Source organism: Alligator mississippiensis, chromosome 10, assembly GCF_030867095.1.
Source record: "Alligator mississippiensis isolate rAllMis1 chromosome 10, rAllMis1, whole genome shotgun sequence".
NCBI classification, from domain to species: domain Eukaryota; kingdom Metazoa; phylum Chordata; order Crocodylia; family Alligatoridae; genus Alligator; species Alligator mississippiensis.
Window position 1 is genome coordinate 44,821,074 of NC_081833.1, and position 22,802 is coordinate 44,843,875.

A 22,802-nucleotide genomic window follows, 5' to 3' on the forward strand; every position below is an offset into this window, starting at 1 on the left:
AAGTTGGCATTGTGGACAGCCTTCACCATATTGGCTCTGTTGTCAATGACCACAAACCCACGGTTCATGGGCCCCTGGTGAAAAAGTGTCTCACATCCTTGCCATGGCTCATGTGCCTTTGGCAGTGGTGGCAGATGGCAAATCTGGGATCATCTGCCAGCTCAAAATGCTCCCACACTGCACTACTCCCCCACTTCTGGGTTGAGGGTGAGGATCCTGCCTTATCCCACTTCTCAGCAGGCTGAGGCTCAACAGCAAGAGGAACTGCCTCAGCTGAGCCACTTGCCTCCACAACCTCAGCCTCCTCCAAGGTGCTGCTTTCCAGAGGAGACCTGGGTCTAGGGGAAATTTGAGGGGTGTGCAGCACAAACTCTGATTCCCCCTCAGTCCCCAGAATTGCTTGAGCCAGTGCACTCAGCATCCCTGGTTCCAGCTCCTCCTCTGGCAGTGGGAGGCTCATGCTGAGAGATGAAATTGGGGTGGGGGGGACAGTTATTCCACTGCTAGTGCTTACTTCTGGACTGAGGGGAGGTGATGCATGTGCAGGGATGTCAGGTGCAGACACTGCTCCCACCTCCTTGCTTCCACTGGCAGCACTGATGTCATGGCTGCTTGGGAAAAGGCTTCCAGCTCTAGCTGTCCCCCTACCGCCTTTCCCTCCCCTGGCAGAAGACCTAGCACCTGCCTTTCCAGCACACTTCATATTAATCTTTCCTGTGCTGCAAAAAGTCTGTGTGTATGTGTCACTCCTTTTGTGTTGTGTGTTTTATTCCCTCTGTTGCATGCATGTACTGGACTCTTCTTTGATTGCTTGCTTCAGTAACAAGATCTGTTAAGAGCTATGCAAAAATTGTGTGCTGTCTGTCTGTCTGTCTTCTTCTCCTATGAATATCTGATTTTTCTTCTTCTATGTTATAAGTGTATGTGTGTGTGTGCATGCGTGCAATCTGTGTGCCTCCCTGCACAGTGATGAATCACACGGGCAGGGAAAACACAGCTTTCTTTTTTCAAAGTTTGCACACACAAAAAAAGCAAATATAAATTGAAATACATTAATTGAATAGTAGTAAGATATGCTAAGCTAAGCTAAGCTAAGCTAAGCTAAATCCTACCGAATCCTTTCTAACAACAAAAAGGAACAGGCAAGTTCAATTACTGACTAAAGCGAGCCAGGCTGAGCTGCCTGTCTGCTATGGTACCTTCCTGACGCAGTTCCTGAGACAGAACAAGCTTCTAAAAGGCACAGCACGCCTGGAAACAGAGGCTTTTATGCTGTTTCTAGGTCCCTCCCCCCAGACACTGTCATTGGAAAGGCAACCAGAGAGAAATCCTTTTCACTGGCCACCTACACATGTCAGTCTTCCCCCTGCTGATCCCCCTCCCCTCTCCCAGCTCCCCCTCCCTCTTCTAACTTTCACTTTCATACTTCCGAAGCATCTAAAGCCTCCAAAGCTTTTTCAAAGCAGTTCAGAAGCTCTGAACCTCTTTGGAAAGCCTAAAGAAGCCAGTGCTTCGATTCAGGAATGCTACTTTGGCATCCAAAGTGGCCCTGGATCTGAAGCACAGTCCGAAGCCTCACACAGCCCTAAAGGTCATGTTCTGCACATTTACAGAGTAAAAAGGATGCTACTGGAGTTGGCCATGCCCACTTCTTCCTTCCCAATGGTGCCCCTCCACATGTTAAAGTCCCAGCCAACTCTCTCCAGATATGAGAGTTGCAAGAGAGATGAATGTACAAACCCTACTGGATGACCCAAACAGTAACAGACCTGAACGTAGAACAGCTATTGTCATCCCAGAACTCTCATGATATAACATCAATATCACTGCTCTCAGCAAGATCAGACATGCAAACTAAGGCCATCTGAGGGACGAGGGGGGAGTCTATACGTTCTTCTGGAAAAGGAAACCTGCAAATGACAGGCAAATACATGGCATTGGTTTTGCCATTAAGGACCAGATTGTCAGGTGAATGACCAAATTCCATGTTGACATTAACAAGCACCTCATGATGACCATCCGCCTTCAACTGACCAACAATTCATTTGCTACCATCATCAGTGCACATGTCCCAACACTTGATGCTGAGGAAGAACAGAAAGAGTAGTTTTATGCTGATCTTGATGAAATCCTGAATGTCATCCTGAAAGAGGACAAGATCATCCTCCTTGGAGACTAAAAACCATTGCATTGATCAAAAGAAGCAATGAGCTTAGGGCCAGATTCTGCCACTCTTACTCAGTTGATGAATACCTTAGTCTGCAAGTAGCCCTTTGGAAGAAAGTGAGACTGTTCATTGGCTAAGGTAGAATTAGGCCTGTGGTCATTATATTAAACACATATTGCAAATATTATGACTACTACATATGAAAATATGAGGGATTACTGAAGTTCTGTAGAAACTGTCACGGCAGGGTCCTCTCGGAGGGCCGTGATCTCCTTAAGGTCCCTCGCTCCGTGTCAGGCCGGCCCAAGGCACCCTCCAATTCTCGCCCGCCACGTCTTGTTGGAAAATGTCATAGGGAGGCTGCCTATGACTCCCTGGGCACGGCTACTCGGGACCTCTGTCCCCACGATTCTTCCGGACCCCCAGGGGGTCTCCCGATATGGTGGGTGTTCCCCGGACACCCTAGCTGTATGGGCTATGCGTGGCTCCAACCTCCCCTGATACCACACCCCAAGCCTCGCAGATGTAATAGACATTGGTATGTCTGCACGCCCGCTTCCCGGGCCTCCTCTATGATCTAGCCCACTCTGGGCTTTCTCTAGTACCCAGCCTCTTACTGGGACTCTCGCCTAGCCCACTCTCGGCCTCCCCTGACGGTGTGGTCCCGCTCAGGGACTCCCTAGCGGGCCCCGGCCCTTCCGGCCAACCGCACGGGTACCCTCTCTGATACAGGCTCACCACGCTGCTACTCCCTGTCTTCTCGGGGCAACCGCAGCGCCCTGCCTCGGTCTGAGGGGTGTTGCCGCACTAGCCTGCGGCCGGGCTCGCTATGCCCGTCTCGGGCTCCTCAATATGGCCCCGCTCTAGGGCTCCTCAGTATCGCCCCACTCTAGGGCTCCTCAGTATCGCCCCTCCTTAGGGCTGCTCCGTATCGCCCCGCTCTAGGGCTTCTCAATAATACAATGTGGTGCTCCCCCTCTTTGGGGCTCGCCGTGCCCCCACAGGGCTTCTCAAGAATACAATGTGGCGCTCCCCCTCTTTGGGGCTCGCCGTGCCCCCACGGGGCTTCTCAAGAATACAACGTGGCGCTCCCCCTCTTTGGGGCTCGCCGTGCCCACCCTGGGCTTCTCAATGAAATTGCCCCTCGCTCTGGGGCTGGGGTCTATGTACCCCGCATGCGATCCGGGGTCTATGTCCCCCATCTGCAACCTACTGGTTGTGCCTGCGACCCACTGGCCGCGCTCCTTGCCGCCAGTTGCTCCCGCACTGGCGTGCAAGCTGTGCCTTCACTGGCACTGTGAAATTAATGCGCCCTCTTGACGCTAGGGCACCCCACACTCTCTGGGGTCCCTATGATTGAGGCCTCCTCCAACCCCTACAGCCTCACCCAAGCCTCCGGGTGTAATATCACAACATCAAAGCAAACCCACAAGCCCCTAGGCTGTAACACAAATGCAAGCTCAAGCCATCTGGCTATAACTCAAACCCGAAGCCCTATGGCCATAACAACATTGCTCCATTTGACCATGGTACTTGCTGCTAGGCTCCTTTCCACATCCTCACTCCCAGAGCTCCTGCCTCCCAGGCTGCTGGCAGAGAACTGCTAGCCTGGCTTCAGCCCTGGGCTTCATAAGGGCCAGGCCCTGTCCCCTACAGGCAGCTGGCTCCACTTAGTTGCTCCGGCAACCTGCAGCTGTGCTCAATTGGCTCTGCCAGGGCTCTCTCCCTGGCAGTTTCTCCTCTCTAGGAGCAGGCACTGGGGTGCCCTGCGACACACCTCCCCCCTTAAGATCGAACTCACCGAGGAAGATCTTCATTCTTGTTACATTCAGTTTGACTCGGCGGCTCTTCTCGGCCTCTCTTCCTGCACCCGGCGTTTTCTACACAAGTGGCGGAGGTTTTAAGGTGCCCCCTGCTCGCCTTTTCCCCAGGGTGCACTGCGTGGGATTTTCCGGGAGTTACTCTGCCAAAGGTAGTCCCCCCACACTAGCTTCTCCCTGGTAGGGTGTTACTCAGGCCTCTCTCTTGTTCTCTTTCACCGCCTTTACCCTGTGGAGCCAAAGCCCCTTCTCTGTTGCTGGGAGAGCTGTTTCCTGCTACATGGGGTGTCTCGCCCCTCTTCCTCCGTCTGTGTCCCAGATCTTCTCTTTTCCGTGTTCTATTCCATACCTCCCTCCTTTCCTTGGCTTCCTGCCAATCCTGGAGCTTTCCCCAAAGCTCCCACTGCACCTTAAGTTCCTGCCGGGCATCTTCCATCCTCCAAAACTCTCTTTTCCCCTGGCCAGTTGGTCTTCCACCGGGCCCTGTATATATTTTCACCCATGCTACCCCTCTGACTGGTCTCTACTATTTTCCTTAGTGTCCTCCACCCGACTTGCCGTGGGAGATTATTAATATAAACATAAGGTCGTCTTTCTCTCCTTTGTCTTGTCTCCCACTGAGTTGCTTTAGTCATAGCTGGACCTTCTACCTTTTTAGTTGGACCTGCCGTCTGGGTTTGACACGGTCCCTTTTGCTTCACAGAGCTGGGTAGCTCCGCTCTAGGGTAGAGCTTGGGATGCACCTCTCTTCCCCCCTTAGCTTCCTTGGGGTTTCGGTTTCTCTGGTCCTCTTCAGGCCTCTGGACTCTTCTCTCACCAGGAGATTCTATCGCCTTCTCCCCTATAGCAGCCGCCCCTTGTCTGCTATACACCTGAATCTGAGCTGTCTCCGGCCCCTGGTCTAGTTTCTTCTGTTGCTTTTGTTTTAGGGCTGCCAATCTTGCAGCATCACCCCCACTAGCAACTTTTCCCAGCTTTTCCCGGAGGTCACTCATCTCAGTAGTGTATTGGACCACTCACTGACTCCATCTCTGATTGAGACCCTCCATAACTGCAGTGGTGATCTGTTCTTTCAACCTCATGGGGTTCACCCCTAAGAGTACCTCCCCCTTTGCATTCCTTTCTTGCTGCTCAAGTTCCTTTCCTTCTCTAAGGATCTGTAAACTTTCCGTTCTAGGTGGCTCCTGACTCTTCTCCTCTTTCCGGAGCATGGGCTGCACCGCTTTTAGCATTTTCTCTGCATCTACTAACACCTCTTTCAGGCTTTTAAGCTCCTGGAGGTGCTCCTCATATTCTGCCTTGACCCTGGAGGCCTGTCCCTCCAACTGACTGCTTATTATGGCTAGTCTTCCGCACGGTATCTGAGCGGTCTGTACAGGCTGTTGTACCACCCTCTCTTGCAATGCCAGTTCCCTGGCTGTGCTTTCTTTTAACAGAGTCTTTAGGGACTGGATCTCTTCCCCCTTTTGGTCATGGTCCTTTTCTGCTTCTTGCAATCGAGCTCGCAATTCTACACCCTCCTTGGTGCAAGCTCCCACCTCCATTAGCAGGGACTGTCTCTGTTCCTGGAACGTTTTAATCTGTTCCTCTAAGGCCTGTACCTGCCATCTCGAGGTTTGCATCTGCTGCCGTAGCTGCTCCCTCTCAGTGTCGGTTGCTGCCTCTTTAGCCAACCTCTCTGCTAGCAGGGCTTTAAGGTGCTGTACCTGGTCTTCCAGGCAGCGGTTTTCCGCCTCTGCGGTCTGCAGCTGAGACTGCAGCTTCATGTGCTCTACCGTTTTGTCCTCCAGGTGGGTTTTAAGGGCCCGAATCTGTTCTTCACAGAGGTCCTTTTCCACTGCCCCTTTTTCCAACTGGGCCCGCAACTCTTCAGTCTCTCTCACCTTGGTCTCTAACTCTTTCTCTCCCCTTTGACACTGGGCCTGCAGCTTTATATGCTCCTCTGTTTTGACTTTCATCTCAGCCTCAAGGGACTACTTCTGTGCTTCTAAAGCCTCCTGACTGGCCGTATATTCTTTCACTCTCTCCATCTCTCTTATTATCACCTTCCTGGTTTCTTCTACCCGTGTATGATCCTCTGCCAGCTTCTTTCTAAGCTCTTCAGCTATGCGTTCTGCCTGGTCGCACCTCTCTTGCCAGAGCCCCCGGCTCTCCTCCAGGCTTTCTATCTGTTCTACCTGGCTATAGACTTCTTTCTGGAGGGTTGCTATAAGGCTTTTAGATATTTCAAGCTTTTGCATTACCTCCTTTTGTTCTCCTGTTTGGTTCCTATCAGGCTCTGGGGACTTCCTCCTCCATTCAGCCAACTCCTCCTGCATCTCTCGCAGCTGCTCCTCTCGCTGCCTGCTCTTTTTGGCCTCCTCTGCCACGAGCCGTTCTAATGCTCGAGTCTTTTCTGCTCCTGATGCCATCAGGCGCCTTATTTCTTTGGAACCGCCTTCTTTCTTCCCGGGTTGTACCCGCAACTCTAAGGCGGCCACCTTTGCCTCGGCTTGTTCCTTCTGTGCCCTCATTATCTCTAAATCCAGCTCTAGACGGGCAGCTTTTTCCTCTGCCTCATCCACCCGCAACTGCCAGGTGAAGGCTTCTTGCCACCTGTCTTCTAGAGCTACTATTCCTGCCATAGCTAAGCCTTTTTTTTTCTTTCTCTAGACCTAACCCCACGTCTTTCTTGTTATACCTTTCAACAAGCAGTCTCTCCTTTGATCTGGGCTTGCCTCTCAAGCCCCTCAATCTCAGTGCCTTGTCTTTCGGTATGTCCTGTCCTAGCCCTAAGGTTCGTCTCCCTTCTCAGGGACACGGGTTCTTTCCCCGTGCATGGCCGATTCCCGGCCAATGCACCAGATGTCACAGCGGGGTCCTCTTGGAGGGCCGTGATCTCCTCAAGGTCCCTCGCTCCGTGTCAGGCCGGCCCAAGGCACCCTCCAATTCTCGCCCGCCACGTCTTGTTGGAAAATGTCATAGGGAGGCTGCCTATGACTCCCTGGGCACGGCTACTCGGGACCTCTGTCCCCACGATTCTTCCGGACCCCCTGGGGGTCTCCCGATATGGTGGGTGTTCCCCGGACACCCTAGCCTTATGGGCTATGCGTGGCTCCAACCTCCCCTGACACCACGCCCCAAGCCTCACAGATGTAATAGACATTGGTATGTCTGCACGCCCGCTTCTCGGGCCTCCTGTATGATCTAGCCCACTATGGGCCTTCTTTAGTACCCAGCCTCTTACTGGAACTCTCGTCTAGCCCACTCTCGGCCTCCCCTGACGGTGTGGTCCCTCTCAGGGACTCCCTAGCGGGCCCTGGCCCTTCTGGCCAACTGCACGGGTACCCTCTCTGATACGGGCTCACCGCGCTGCTACTCCCTGTCTTCTCGGGACAACCGCAGTGCCCTGCCTCGGTCTGAGGGGTGTTGCCGCACTAGCCTGCAGCCGGGCTCGCTATGCCTGTCTCGGGCTCCTCAATATGGCCCCGCTCTAGGGCTCCTCAGTAATCGCCCCGCTCTAGGGCTCCTCAGTAATACAATGTGGCGCTCCCCCTCTTTGGGGCTCGCCGTGCCCCCACAGGGCTTCTCAAGAATACAACGTGGCGCTCCCCCTCTTTGGGGCTCGCCGTGCCCACCCTGGGCTTCTCAATGAAATTGCCCCTCGCTCTGGGGCTGGGGTCTATGTACCCCGCATGCGATCTGGGGTCTATGTCCCCCATCTGCAACCTACTGGTTGTGCCTGCGACCCACTGGCTGCGCTCCTTGACGCCAGTTGCTCCCGCACTGGCATGCAAGCTGTGCCTTCACTGGCACTGTGAAATTAATGCGCCCTCTTGGCGCTAGGGCACCCCACACTCTCTGGGGTCCCTATGATTGAGGCCTCCTCCAACCCCTACAGCCTCACCCAAGCCTCCGGGTGTAATATCACAACGTCAAAGCAAACCCACAAGCCCCTAGGCTGTAACACAAATGCAAGCTCAAGCCGTCTGGCTATAACTCAAACCCGAAGCCCTATGGCCATAACAACATTGCTCCATATGACCATGGTACTTGCTGCTAGGCTCCTTTCCACATCCTCACTCCCAGAGCTCCTGCCTCCCAGGCTGCTGGCAGAGAACTGCTAGCCTGGCTTCAGCCCTGGGCTTCATAAGGGCCAGGCCCTGTCCCCTACAGGCAGCTGGCTCCACTTAGTTGCTCCGGCAACCTGCAGCTGTGCTCAATTGGCTCTGCCAGGGCTCTCTCCCTGGCAGTTTCTCCTCTCTAGGAGCAGGCACTGGGGTGCCCTGCGACAGAAACATTCTAGCTCTGGTTTCTGGGTCACGGAAGTTATGGGAAAGTAAGACTGAACAGGACCTTCTGGGCCATCTAGCTCAGTTCTCTGCCAACTTCAGGCATTATTTGCTTCCTTTCATAAACAGCTCAAACTCCATCTTAAAGCAATTTAGGGTTGTTGTCCCCACTATACCCCCTTGGAGGTTTGTTCCAGGACTTCACTGTTTTGATGACAACAAATCTCATTTCCAGCCAACACATATTCCTGAAGTTTACAACTATTTGATCATTTTATAACATTGTCCTTTAATTTATATAGTTCTTTTCTTTTCCAGATGTTCAACTCCCCTAAAACTTTTTATAGAGCAAGTTCATCTCCTCTCAGCCTTCAACTATCATGCAGTAGCCCTTTTAAATTCACCTTTCCTAAATGGGAGAAACCAGGACTGTACACAGTATTCTGACTGAGCTCTCATCGGTGTCTTGTATGATGGAATTAACATTTCCCAATCTCTGCTGAAAATATATTGAACGATACACCCTAGGAACAAAAGGAATATGTTTTTCACAGTTTACCTTACCCATTTCACACTGCATCATATTGGTAGCTCAGGCATTCTGTGACTATGTGGGTCTTTCTCCACTTTCCTTGTTCATAACTGAATAGCTTACAGCAGAAATTCTTGTTTCTAGTACAAAGTCCAAGGTTATGCATTAGAGACTACTACATTTCACCCCAGTGATACCGTCCTCAAGATTATCAAATTCTCCCTGGCTATTACAGTCTTCTTCTGTAATAGAAATGCCCATCTCCTCCAGCTTAATTAATAGCATAAGTCTGTAGGGTGTGCCTCTGAAGAACAATTTGCAAATCAGAACTTTATGAACAGCATACTATAGTGCCAATATGTTTTCTATTAAAGGAAGACCTGACACTGCAGTCAAAGCTTGTGCAGCTTATGTAAACATATATGAATCAGCTGCTCGTTCCCAATAGAATTGTTGATCTGGAACCAAGTGCAGGCTAGGACAATGTACCTGCTTATACTATGAGGAAAATTAACAGCAAAACAAAGAGAATGGTGGGCAGAAAGAAAGAATGTATTGACTTGAGATTGGCATAAAGCAAGCAAGAGGATTTCGGGTCTGCATGTTGTGCGGGCCGGGTGCGAATCCGCGGCCCTTGTTGCGCTGCGTGCGGGCTGTGGCCGGCAGCCCGGGCACGCCGGGTCAGAGAGGGCGGGCGCCGAGCTAGAATTAGGCACTGACGCGTAATGGTAGATTTTAAAATTGTTTACTTACACCGGGATGGTCGCGGTGCAGGCTGGAAAACTTGCTTGAGTTGCGGTTACAAACAAAAAGAACATGAACAATCACGTGGAGTTTGCTAGGCTCCACGCAAACAGAACTCCAGATGTCCTGGACAAGCGCACCACCGAAATGGAAACTTGTAGATACGTCTTATAATGTTTTCGTTCAAAGACGGGAAGAGGTGGGCGGTGGATCAGGCCGCCAAACTCCTTTGAATCTCACACAGGGTTTCTATTGCCCTGCCGTGTACCCAGAGTCCCCACGAGATTGATGTGGAGTCCTCCTCAGCTTGGGCGGAAACCGCTCAAGCTTCTTGTACGGCTAGCAGGCCAATCGCTAGCCGCCACGTGGGAATAATTTAGAACTAGCCAATAGCGGAGAACAAATTTGCATACAGGTGGCGGGAAATCCTTTGCACCGTGCATTTCTGTCGCAACTTGAGAAATGCACCCTGCAAAGACAGCTGCAAAGTGGCGGGAACTTTTCCCTTGCACGCGGGTTCTCTATGCAGCAAAACTCCACCGTGCAATGAAGCTGTAATTCAACAGGGATAATTCTAGTGCCGAAGCACACACAAAATCATACCTTTGGGTCATGACATCCCCCCTTGCTGAAGGCACAATAGAATTATACTATATGCCCATCATCCGGGTTATTAGTAGCTCTGTTAACGGTTCGTGAAACTAAACGAACAAATACAAAATTAGCTAACAATAAAAGGTCGTCCTCAAGGGATCGAATCATATAATAGCCGGCACACACACATATACACATAATTACATTCGTAACAAAAAACTGGATGATCATTGCTTCAGTGGGCGTCATGGTGGAATCATGTGTTAGGCCCTTGCTCCCTTCGGTGATGTTGTCCCTCTCGGGGCCTCTCTCCACCACACACTCCGAATTCCGGATCTATAAAAGAACTTTCTTAAAATGGTTATTTTACTAATATTTACAAAATTACACGGGACAGCACGATAATGCAGTCAATTAAACTTACTATCACTATTAAATACAGATATTTAAACACGACTCTATGCTAGACAGCTCTCTCTCTTTTTTTCACACTCAGCAACTCGACGAAATCGTCGAGGAGTCATCATCACCTTCTTCTAGGTAATGAAAACCTAACTCGTAGGCTAGTTGCCATTGTCCCGCGTCCCCCAAAATCCGAACCTGTCGCTTATTAAGTCCAGAACACTGCAGGAGGAATCCAAACATGTATCGCTCCTCTTGCGTTCTCTGACGTAATACTGGACGTTCGGATTCGCGGCGTCTTGTGTTCTAAGCCTCAGTTGGGCATTGACATTCCTGATCACTGGACAGTTTTGGCTCCATTAAGACACGCAGTCTTGGCAACTGATGAAGGAGACTACTCACAGGGTGGTCGACCATTGGGTTAAGCCCAATTCGCAAAACCACTATGTTCCTCTGCCCATAGACCTTAAGACAACTGTCTAAGCTGTTGATGGTCACTGGAACAGTTCCAGGGTCTCGCAGGTGACAGTGAGGCCATGGTCGCATTCGCTGGAGCGGTGTCAGTCCCAGTGTACATACTCTTGGGTTCCAGGCATAATACGAGACCCCTATGATAGCCAGTACAAGCTGTTCTGCACCGGTGTGCTCTGGTCATCCATCATGCCATGCATGGGCCTTTTGTTCGATTACTGCTGCCACAAGCGCTGGAATAGGAATAGGCCAGTGGACGCTAAACGCCACCATGTCGATGTCAGTGACATGTCCCCTACTCCATGAAGCTTGTCTCACCAAGAAGCTTGCTTCTTCCTGGTCCAGGAGGTCAGACCCAAGCTCCACGACCAGACGTCCCAACCACACAGCCAGAGTTTCCTCGGGTTGGATCCTGGATTCTCTACACAAATTCTGCAGTTCGGCTCTGGAGCGAGCATAATAAGTAGTAGCATGAACTGCACTCTGCGGATTGATGACTTGGCTGCTTGATGCTGCAGACTGATCAGTTTCTTCATGAGTCGTTGCTGTTGTTGTTTCTGTTGGAGCTGTAGCTATTGTTACTGTGGGGGTTGTTGCTGTTTCAGATGGGAGGGGCGGATGCACTCCTCCGCTTAACTCCCCCTCCCGTCAGCAGAGGGGCGTGGTTGGCAGAAGCGGCGCCGTGTCGCTGGGCGGAGTCACCGCCCGAACCCTCGCGGGTTCCTCTGAAGCTCCATCCCTCTTTTCCGGCTCCTCCACGCGGTTTTCTCTCTGCTCGGCGCCATCTTGTCGTGGCATTTTAAGATCCCCTCTCTCAGCCGCTTCTCCGACCGCCCAAACGGCCATACGCAGCTGGGTCTTCAAACTTAGAGTTTTGTTCATTAGATCCGTCATGGTTTGAAAAGTTGCATTCAATTCTCCCCCCTTGTCGCACCGTAGGACCACTCTCTCATCTATGGCGCGTTCCTCCGTCTCCGGGTTTTTGCGGAGCTCGGATGGAAGATCGCGACCCCTCAGTCTAGGTATTACCATGCAAGGGGAGAACCAGCCGATCAGCATTGGCTCTCCCATCTCCCGGGCACATTGTGAGCAGCGGGCACACTCCCAGGTGAGGGTCGGGCGCACTGCGCTCACCGGGTTGACTTCGGCGAGGGACACAGCATCGAGGGGCCTGTACAGGACCCGCTCGTTGCTCATGATACACCCGAACGCCACAGGGTGAAGACACACCTCTCTCCCTTCTAGGGCTCCGTTTTCAGAAGCTCCCTCTTCTCCCTTTAGCAAAAGGCGTCCGCTGATACATCTCTTACCCGTTCCGCCCGCCTGGTGGTAAGCGATATGCACTTCCAGTTCTGCGACGCTTGCTACGTCGTGTCTCCCACTTCTCCAAGGACAGTTTTCAACTAATTCTAACTCTAGCGAGCCCTCTCCTGATCCCATCCTGGTCGCCATGTCTCGGACAGCCGGAGCCGACCCGAGGTGATTTAGAAATTGCTCGTTCGTCAGGGCAGGCTGGTGAATGGACAGGCAGACGAGGTTTAATGGTGGTAAAAACTTTACTTACGTCGCGGGTGGTTACGATGGAAACGGTCTGGTCGTCTGAACAACAATGTAAGTTGTTCCAGCTGGCAAGGCCAAAGCCAGCAAATCCGTCCATAACTTAAGCCGGCGGGAAAAGGGTACGTCTGGGATTGCGCTCGGCGACGGGAAGAAGGATCAATAGGTGATCAGTCTATCGACCAGCTAGCCGCAAGTCGGATCTCTTTAGAGGCACTCTGCAGCATGCTCAAAGTTCTTCGACTTGGGTGGAAGTCGCGCTAATTTTTAAACGGCCAGCAAGCCAATTACCAGCCGCCACGTGTGAATAATTTAGCACTAGCCAATAGCGGGACACAAATTTGCATTCGAATAGCGGGAACTCTTTGCACCGTGCATTTCTGTGCTGCAAAGGGAAAATGCACCCTGCAAAGACAGCTGCAAATTGGCGGAAACTCTCTCCTGCACGCGGGTTCTTTATGCAGCAAAAACCCTCGCTGTGCAAAAGGCTCTCATGTGACAAGAAAATTCCATAGTGCCGAGGCACCAAAATCACTGGGTTGTGACACATGTATGCATGACTAAAAAAAAATGTATTCAATGTCATAAAGGTTAAACTTTAAAAACTGAGGGCCTTTCTGTCTTTCCATATACACATGAAAACACAGGGACACTATGAAATTGAAAGACAGTGCATTTAAGGAAATATTTCTTCATTCATGTTATAATCAGCCTATGGAATTTCAAGGTGTGGGTGGTCTTGGAAACAAATAATGTAGCAGGAATTCTAAGAGGGCTATAATTTTATGACCAGTTATGCAAGCTATGCATTGATACAAAGTAACCCAAACTCCTTCAGGGCACAAGCTGATCACCTGTGAGGGTCAGGAAGGCGTTCCTTTTACCATCCCTAGCATTGCACAACTGGGGAGGGGGATTTTGTTTTTCTAAAAGGAAGGACCCCTTCTTCAGAATTACCAGAGGCTGGATCCAAGATCCTGGACTAAATGGGATCCACAAGAGATTAAGTGTTGAACCCCCTCTGTCTGTATCATCAGCCTTGACCGATTCTACTGTTAATTTAAACAAATATCAACCTACATTTAGGCCTGTATTATTTCATCAGTGCATGCAGCTGGAAGATATCTGCAAGAGACCTAGAAGAGATCTGCACATATAAAAAAGGATATGCTGTATCCATTGTATCACCCACTCATATACCAGGATCATAATAAGCACAGATATAAATTACATTTGTCCATAGGTGATGCGTAAGGGGGGAGGGACATGGGGAGGGTATGTGCCCTCCTTGAGAGTGCTAGTGCCCCCTCCCCGAGAGGAAGTGAGCCTCCCACTGCCAGAGGAGGAGCTGGAACCAGGGATGCTGAGTGCACTGGATCAAGCAATTCTGGGGACTGAGGGGGAATCAGAGTTTGTGCTGTACACCCCTCAAATTTCCCCTAGACCCAGGTCTCCTCTGGAAAGCAGCACCTTGGAGGAGGCTGAGGTTGTGGAGGCAAGTGGCTCAGGTGAGGCAGCTCCTCCTGCTCTTGAACCTCAGCCTGCTGAGGAGTGGGTTAAGGCAGGATCCTCACCCTCAACCCAGAAGTGGGGGAGTAGTGTAGTGTGGGAGCATTCTGAGCTGGCAGATGATCCCAGGTTTGCCATCTGCCACCACTGCCAAAGGCACATGAGCTGTGGCAAGGATGTGAGACACTTCCACCATGGCAATGCTGCTATATCTGAGGAGGCAGCACCCCTTGCCCTTCTTCCTGCTCAGCCTGGCACCAGTGTGAGTGTGCTGAAAGGGAAGTCCCCAGCTCGCTCCAAAGCCCCCTTACCCCCAAAGCAGAGGCAGACCATGCTGGATCATTGGGGGAAAGGTGGACAGAAGGGGGGCACGTTCCCAAGGCAAGCGAGATCACCCAGAGCATTGGAGAGATGCTTGCTCTGGATAGCCAGCCCTTCTCCCTAGTTGAGTGGCCAGAGTTCAGGCGGTTTATAGCACTTCTGGCCCCATAGCCTTGCACTTCACCTCTGACATCTGGAGCAGCTGGAGTGGCGATCACACCTAACCCTCCCTCACAGGGCACTGGTGCGATCAGTCAGGCCACTGGTGGGCTCTACTGCAAGCCGTGGTGCTGGATGAGTCCCACATGGCAAGGGAGATCATGGGGGCCATGAACCGCATGGTGCAGGGGTGGCTCATTGGGCAGGCCAAGCTCACTCGCGGGTTCATGGTCACCAACAACGGGGCCAATATGGTGAAGGCTGTCCACAATGCCAACTTTGTTGGCATCCGCTGTGTAGCACACAGGCTGCACCCCATTGTGAGGGATGCCTTGGTGGGGGACAGGGCTGCTGGTGATGGCACTGCTACCACTACTGCTACAGGCCAGCTGATTTCGAAAGGCAGGAAGGTGGTGGGCTACTTCCACCACAGCATCACTGTGGGGCAAGATGCTGTGGGAGAAACAGCCAGAGCTGAGCATCCCGCAGCACAATATCATGCAGGATGTGGAGACTCGTTGGAACTCCACATATCTGATGCTCAAAAGACTGGTGGAGCAACAGAAAGTCATCCATGAGATGGCCTTGCTTGGGGAGATTGGGATCAGTGGCCCCCTGAACAGAACTGAGCGGTGTACAATCTCACAGATCTTGGTGGTCCTCACGCCCTTCCTCAAGGCCACCGAGACCTTTAGCGCTGGTGATGCCTGCCTCAGCCAGGTGATCCCCATAGTGAGGGAACTTGAGAACCAAATGGAGAAGTTGCAGGGGATCAATGTTCCTGGCTGGGGCAGGCCGCTGTCACCAGACTTGCAGGCACTGGTGAGGTGGCTGAAGGAGGGCATCAGGAGACGGCTGGATCCCTTGCAGTCCAGTACGGTCCAATTGATGGCGGGCATGTGTGACCCGAGGCTGAAGGGGAGCATGTGCACTGGCAGCCCCAAAACCCTCAATCACTGGACACAGGTGCTGGTCAACAGAGTCAGGGAGGCCAAAGTGCAGGGGTAAGGGGATGTGGAATAGGGGGTCCACTTTCCCATGCCAGCACTCCCAGCACCAGCACCGGTGCCAGCACCAGCCAGTTTCCTCCATGCCAGCTCCTGCCAATGTGAGCCATGGGCATGGCTTCAATGCTGGGGTCCAAACACACCCGACCCCAGCCTCGGGAAGGTAGCGTTAAAGCTTTGGTGGCTACCTATCTCGCTGAGGATGTGGAGGCACTGGACTGCAACCCCTTGGCCTACTGGGCAAGCTGTAGCCAGATGTGGCAGGATCTGGCCACAGCTGCCCAGCAACACCTGTCCTGTCCACTGACCAGTGTTCCAAGTGAGAGGGTGTTCAGCATTGCTGGGGATGTTGTGACACCCCACCACACCTTCTTGGATCCCATTTTGGTGGAGCAGCTAGTGTTCCTAAAGGTGAACCCCCCACTGCTGGGGTTCCCCAAGCTGTACCTGCAAATGTACTGAGTGCCACCCTCCTCACTCCGTCTGGACCAGTTTCCTTTTCCGAGTTTTTTAAAAGCTGAGTAATGCCCCGCTATTAGTTGAAGGGGGCACTAACTGCATCACCAGCCAGCAGGGGAAGAACATGTCCGTGCTGAGCTCAATCCCCTGCCAGGACAAACTTGGAGGTATGGGATTAGGGCTATGGGGAAGGAGGAGGCCCCAGGTCCTGGGCATGACCACTAAAACTGCACCCTGCCAGAGTACGGAGGCCTGGTGGGACTGCTGGTGTTGCAGCAGCCCCATAAATGCCAGGACCAACGATCCCCTGGTGAAAGGCGGGTAGGAGGCACCATAATCTCCAGATAATGCACCCACACACAAAGTCCTGGCTGGGGAACGCCCAGACCTGTCACGTCTTTGACAGGCCTGACACTTGCTGGTTGCAGTCCAGTTGTGAGGTTCCCAGTGAGCTCAGCTTAGCTGCCCAGGATGCCAGCTTTAGGGTTGAAAACCCTTTGTCAGGCTGAGGAAGTACCTGCAGTCAGTCCTGGATGGAAGGAATAGTAAAGAAGCCAGAGGCTGGCCTGGCCCACAATGCAGGCAAGCAAGTTAGTCAGTGAAAATGGAAATGGAGGCATCAGGGGGTGAGGGACAGGCTAGGATGGGGGACAGGGGGGAAAGTGGGATGTAGCAGCACAGGTAAAAGTGCAGAGGTGCCTGGGGTGTCAGATGTGAGGCAGGTCGCAGCGTGCCAGAATTCCACTGTTTATATTGAGTCCATGAGTTTCTGTACCTACTACCCAAGAGGCTGATGAAGTGCAGTTCATAGGCCCAGCTCTAAAAGCACCTTGAGGTGCAGTTCCCCCCAAACCCCTGCACATATCTTCTTGAAACTTGGCAGGCTTTGTGGCCTGAGCAGGGACCAGCACCCCTGCAGTTTTCACCCCCCTGTGGTGTAACACATAGACATGAGTTTTGCTTTCAAGAATTTGGGGTGCAATTCCCCCCAAAACCCTGCACCTATCTTCTTGAAATTTGGCAGACTTCATGCTTTCAGCAGACGCTACCACTCCTGCAAGTTTCCAAATCAGAGACATAACAACAAAGTTATAGATATTTCACTGATCCCCATTATACCCTATGGCGGGATTTCCGAGGTTGCTCTGAAACTTCAGAGCCACTTCGGCCGGATTGAAGCGGGAAACCAATCTGGAGCTCTGGATCAGACCGCTAACATCTGAAGTGGACAGATCTAAAGCCGAATCGAATACCTGTCTATTCACACAGGCCTACAAATTAACCCTCATGATATGAGGGTTCAAATGAAGGTACTCCAAAGCAGAGTGTCTTCATTAACTTGGGTCTGTTCTGGCAGCTGAGCTGCTTCAGCGCAGCGCCTCCCCCATGCTGTCTCAGGATGAGATGGAGGAAGATGACAGGTGAGGGCATTCAGGCTGGTGTTTGCCCAGCCTGCATCGGAGTGGGAGCAGGAGGATTGGAGTCTCAGGGGGCTCCAATCCACCCAACCCCACTCCAGCATAGATAGGAGCTCCCTCCCCACCATTCTCCCTGCCTCCCATCCTGAGACAGCACTGGAGCTGGGAGAGCAGGGAAGGGCTAGAGGAAGAGACTAATGACATGCAGCCTTTCTTACCAATTCAGTTCCAAATTGGAGCTTGATCCTCCACCCTCCAACTAACATCTGTTGGGTCAGAAGAATTGGTCTTACTCATGGTGCTTTCTGTGAAGCACCATGATCTAGACCGGGGGAGTTGCACTTCTGTCTGTGCCTTATAGATGCTCCATCCGGTTTTGAGGATGGAGCAAGGATGCAGTATAGAATAAGTTACTCTCTGTAATACTGTTCCTTGTTCAGCTTCTAGATTTACATAAGAGAATACAGAGGGAAATGACTGTAGTGCCCTCTCCTAATCTTCTTATCTTGAGGATCAAGATTTATGTTTTCTAAAGTTACAGATACTTGAATCACTATGCTGCATGAAATTCCAATTTTTATATAAAGTTTCTCATATTTCTATGTTGGTATAGAAAAGCTTGAAAACTTGAAGTAAGTATGCTTTTAATGCTCAAAACAAAGAAGACAAATATAAAGAATCAAACTTTTTAAAATATTCTCTTGAGTTTTAGGCACTCAGTATTGGCAAGGAAAGAGCTGATTTATGATTTTTAATTGCTTGGGATTACAACACCTTTATAAGTAAATCTTTATCACCACTCCCATATTCCTGATGGGAAAAGGCAGAGGCAATGTGATTTGCCCCAGGCTATGTAGAAAATTAACAGCAAAGACAGGATTTAGATATCAAGATTTTCTCATTCCCAGTTCTTGCCCCATTCAATTAAGAATCAAATAAATCAGTGGATTTCAGGGCCCCTATGTATGACATACTAAGCAACAATGCTTTTAAGTTATTATTATTAAAAGTCAGCAGAAAACATGTCCCTCTCTTAGCTTACTTGAGAGCTGTCTATTTTTCAAGTCAGTCTCTGCATGTTAAACTGGCCAACTACAGTATTGAGAACATACTGCATTTACATTTTCCTTGCAGCTAGGTGCACAAGCCTATCAGATATTATTTATTTCATAACCAGTTTTAATGTTTCATATTTTCCATATATACACGAGAACCCCGGGATTGGCTTAAAAACAGGTTATGCAGAGCTAGTGAATCCTTGTTTCACTTTTTGCTCAAAATCACCTAACAGACACAATCAAGCAGTCAGTATACAGCAATACTCAAATTAAGTGCTCTACAAGTCTTGACCAAGTTTCCTGTGGTTGGGTTATTTAGCTCATATGCTTAGCTCCGCTCACATGCTTAGCTCCGCTTCAACGTTGCCAAGTGCGCCTCCCTGCACATCGACGGGAGGCAGAAGAGCCGTGTCCTGGACTCCACCCTCATGATCCAGGGCCAGGCGATGACGCACCTGCGCGACGGCGAGGCCTTCTGCCACCTGGGGACTCTCACTGGCCACCGGGCCAGACAGATGCCAGAGGAGACCATCAACGGGATCGTGCAGGATGCCCACAAGCTGGACTCGTACCTGCTGGCCCCCTGGCAGAAGATTGATGTGGTGAACACCTTCCTCATCCCCTGCATCGCGTTCATCCTGAGAGGCTCAGCGGTCCCCAAGACCCCCCTCAAAAAGGCGGACACCAAGATCCAGCGGCTACTCAAGAAGTGGCTGCACCTGCTGCTAAGGGCCAGCAATGAGGTCCTGCACATCCCCTACCGGCAGGGAGGCGCCAACGTGCCCCGCATGGGAGACCACGGCGACATCGCGGTGGTCACCCACGCCTTCCACCTTCTGACCTGCCCGGACGCAACGGTAAGTATCATCGCCACCAGCGCCCTGAAGGAGACCGCCCGCAACAGGATCAGGAGACAGCCCACCAGACGTGACTTGGCCACCTTCCTCAGCGGCTCGCTGGAGGGCGAGTTCAGCCGAGATGGCAGGGACTTTGCCTCGCTGTGGAGCCAAGCCCGCAACGCCATGCACCGCCTCAGGAAGCGCATTGGCTGCACCTGGACCTGGACCGAGGAGCACCGGGAGCTGGAAGTCTCCTTTCAACCAGCCCCACACACTGACCCTGTGAACATGACGCCCTGCACGAGGACCTTCCTGGAGAGGTTCCTGAAGGATGCCATCCGCAACAAGTATGCCGGCGACCTGAGGGCCAAACCCGACCAGGGCAAGGTCTTCGACGTCACCTCGAAGTGGGACTCCAGCAACCACTTCATGCCCAGCAGGAGCTTCATGCGCTTCGCGAACTGGCGCTTCCTCCACCGCGCCCACCTCAACTGCCTGCCTCTGAACGGGGCTGTCCACTTCGGCCACCGGGACAAGAGGTGCCGACGGTGCGGCTACACAGCTGAGACCCTCCCCCATGTGCTGTGCAGCTGCAAGCCTCATGCCAGGGCCTGGCAGCTCTGCCACAAAGCTGTCCAGGACTGCCTGGTGAGGGCCATCCCGGCTGCAGCAGGGCAGGTCTTCATGAACCGCACTGTCCCGGGCTGCAAGAGCCAGATGCGTCCTGACATAGTCGTCACCAACGAGGAGGCCAAGAAGATCATGATCATGGACGTTACCATCCACTTCGAGAACCAGCGCCAAGCCTTCACCAACACCCGGGCTCGCAAGTGGGAGAAGTACACCCCGCTGGCCGACACCCTGAGGGGCCGCGGCTACGACGTGACGGTTGACGTGCTCATCGTGGGAATGCTTGGAGCCTGGGACCCCAGCAACGAGAGCGTCCTGCATGCCTGCTGTGTCTCCCGCTGCTACACCAAGCTCATGCGCTGCCTCATGGTGTCTGACACCATCCGTTGGTCCCGTGACATCTACGTCGAACACATCACGGGCCACTGCCAGTACACGGACCCCACCAGAAGAACAGCCGCCGGACCGAACCCAGAGGGGACAACCTGAACCCCCCCCTCCCCCCGCAACAGACGGACCTTCACTTCGAGAGGATTCTTCAGCAACGGATGACCCTGCTCCACCGGAAGAGGACCCCCGCGATGAGACTGTATATGGACTGAGACACTTTTTCTTCCGACCGCTTCTTCCACCATTGCGGACCATTGTAACGGGTTTGTGTGTATCTTTCTTCTTTTTCTCTCAGCGTCGCGAACCCCCTCCCCCTCCCCCCGGGTTTAGTTGGCTAACATTGTATCGCCTGTAACCTAGTTGCGTTCCCCTCCTCACCCCCATCCTTCTATTGTTAGTCCCTCACCCAGGCACTATGTATTTCCTTATTGGCTTTGTCACCTTTTTTTTTTGGATTTACAATCCTAAACATCTACTAATAAAAGTTTATCTGATGTTTTCTATCAGTTTTGTGACCTTGTTTCAATTTTTACTGCATTAGTTTTTGTATTGACCTGTAAAATATCTCTTGTTTTCAGTATTTCCTCTCTGCTAACTTTTGTTTGCTAGCTATGCTTTTCTGTAGCTATTTTGACATGCACATATGAGTCTTCCACTAGATGTCTTCTGTGTTATTTGCTTTCCTGTTCCTTACCTTTGCTTGTTTTTTTTTCATATAACATATTTTGTTCCACTATTGCTTTTCCACCAAGAGATGCAGGAAATTGTAACAGAACAAGCAATTACTAATAATTAGGAAAGGCCTCAGGAAAAAAAAGTAGAAATTTGCATTTTCTTCTCCTCCCTATTTAGTTAGCTGCTGCCAAGAAGAATGAGTCAGAACTAAGATTTTTTTTCTTTGTGTTCCCACTGTTAAAAATTGATTAGCTGCAGAAATCCTCCAGCAGTCTAGAGCAGTGATTCTCAACTTTTTAGGTTCAAGGCACCCCTCATTAGACTCAAGGCAACTCTCAGAAAATGACAGCACTTAGGTTTCACTCAGTTCTTGACAACAAAAGAATAATAGAGCAATTCTGTTGCAAAGAACTCAGAAAGACCACAACAGGTCAGAATGTTTTTGACACTGTGGATTCCTTTTTGAACTCTCTGGGTGCATCCCCTTGAGCAGCAGCATGCTAGTTGTCCCTGGGCATGCCCCTGCATGCATGCTCTGGTGTGTGGCAAATTGCCCCGGGGTGGGGTAGAGGAGGCAAGGGCCAACTGCCTTACTTGGAGTTTTGGGGGCCTCCAGGGGCTGCAGCAGCAGCTATCTAGTTATGCAGAGCCTGGCCAGCAGCTGGAGTGAGTATGGCTCTGACTGGCCAGGCTCTGGTTTCCAGACAGCACACTGTAGCCACATGCCTCACCCTTCTTTTTTTGATTTTTTTTTTTTTTTGGCATAGTTTTTCTTACACCAGGATCTCCTAGTATCAAAAAAACTCCACCATGCTGCAAATTAGCAGTGCAGTATTCATGCGTTGTGGCATGCACATATGGTACGTGCAGGTTGCAGTGCCACAAACTGCATGCATGTGCTCTTGGGGCACACCCTCTGGGTTTATCTTGTGAATTATGTGTAGCTATTTGCACACCTAGCAGTGCTAATACTGTGTGGCACCCTTACAAGGGTCTTGTAGCATCCTGCTTGAGAATCAGTGATTTAGGGATACATATAGCTTTCATCCCTGTGGTATGTGACCTTCAAAAAGTCAAAAGTCTTCCCAATTGTAACAGCATATAGAGCTAGCAAGAAAAAGGTAGGACAGTTTCTGTAGCCAGTAGCACACAATGGAGTAAAATGGCTAGCATCACATCCATCTACCTTTGATTCTCCAGACCAGTTGCCCAATTCAGCCAGGTCAGCAGCAGGCCTCATTTGGTATATATCCAGGGATCAAACTCATACCTCTGGAGACACTTCAGCTATTCTGCCCCTGCACCTCCAGTATCTGGGCTGCAAACTATTTATAGATTTTTATCTTCCTACAGCCCTTGGAGACAAAGATGTATTTTCTTGACATCTCTTTTTTTTTAAACAGATGAAGAACACAGAAACTTGCTATGTCAAGTCAGTCAGGGGCATACTTCTTCATAATCCTGGCTAATATAGGTATATCAGTAGAAGTCTGCAATGTAGACATAGCTTTCATTTTATTTTTTACCAGACTATACAATAATCTTCTACTATTTTGTTTTCAAATCTTTCATGCTTTCTGTCATTCTGTCATTCTAGGTATTGAATCTTAATGCTACTCCTAAAGCAGTCTCAAATGCATAAAACTTTCCTAGAAGTAAACAGGAAGTCCTCAAAAGATCTTCCATCCATAGCTATAAAAATCTAACTCACTTCTGTGTGACTGAACACACTCATATTAAAATTACTGTTAGTTTTTCCCTGCTTTCTGATTCGTCAAT

At 51.0% G+C, this 22,802-nt stretch overlaps 2 protein-coding genes across 2 annotated transcripts; both read right to left on the minus strand.

Moving 5' to 3' along the window:
- Positions 1 to 3,796: 3,796 nt before the first annotated feature.
- On the minus strand, positions 3,797 to 7,669 carry LOC132243587 (cilia- and flagella-associated protein 45-like). The gene has a single exon (XM_059713758.1). The coding sequence runs from the start codon at positions 5,943 to 5,945 to the stop codon at positions 5,004 to 5,006; it is 942 nt and encodes a 313-aa protein (XP_059569741.1). The 5' UTR covers positions 5,946 to 7,669; the 3' UTR covers positions 3,797 to 5,003.
- LOC132243501 (tropomyosin alpha-3 chain-like) lies at positions 5,961 to 6,611 on the minus strand. Its single transcript, XM_059713297.1, has one exon. The coding sequence runs from the start codon at positions 6,609 to 6,611 to the stop codon at positions 5,961 to 5,963; it is 651 nt and encodes a 216-aa protein (XP_059569280.1).
- Positions 7,670 to 22,802: the final 15,133 nt, after the last annotated feature.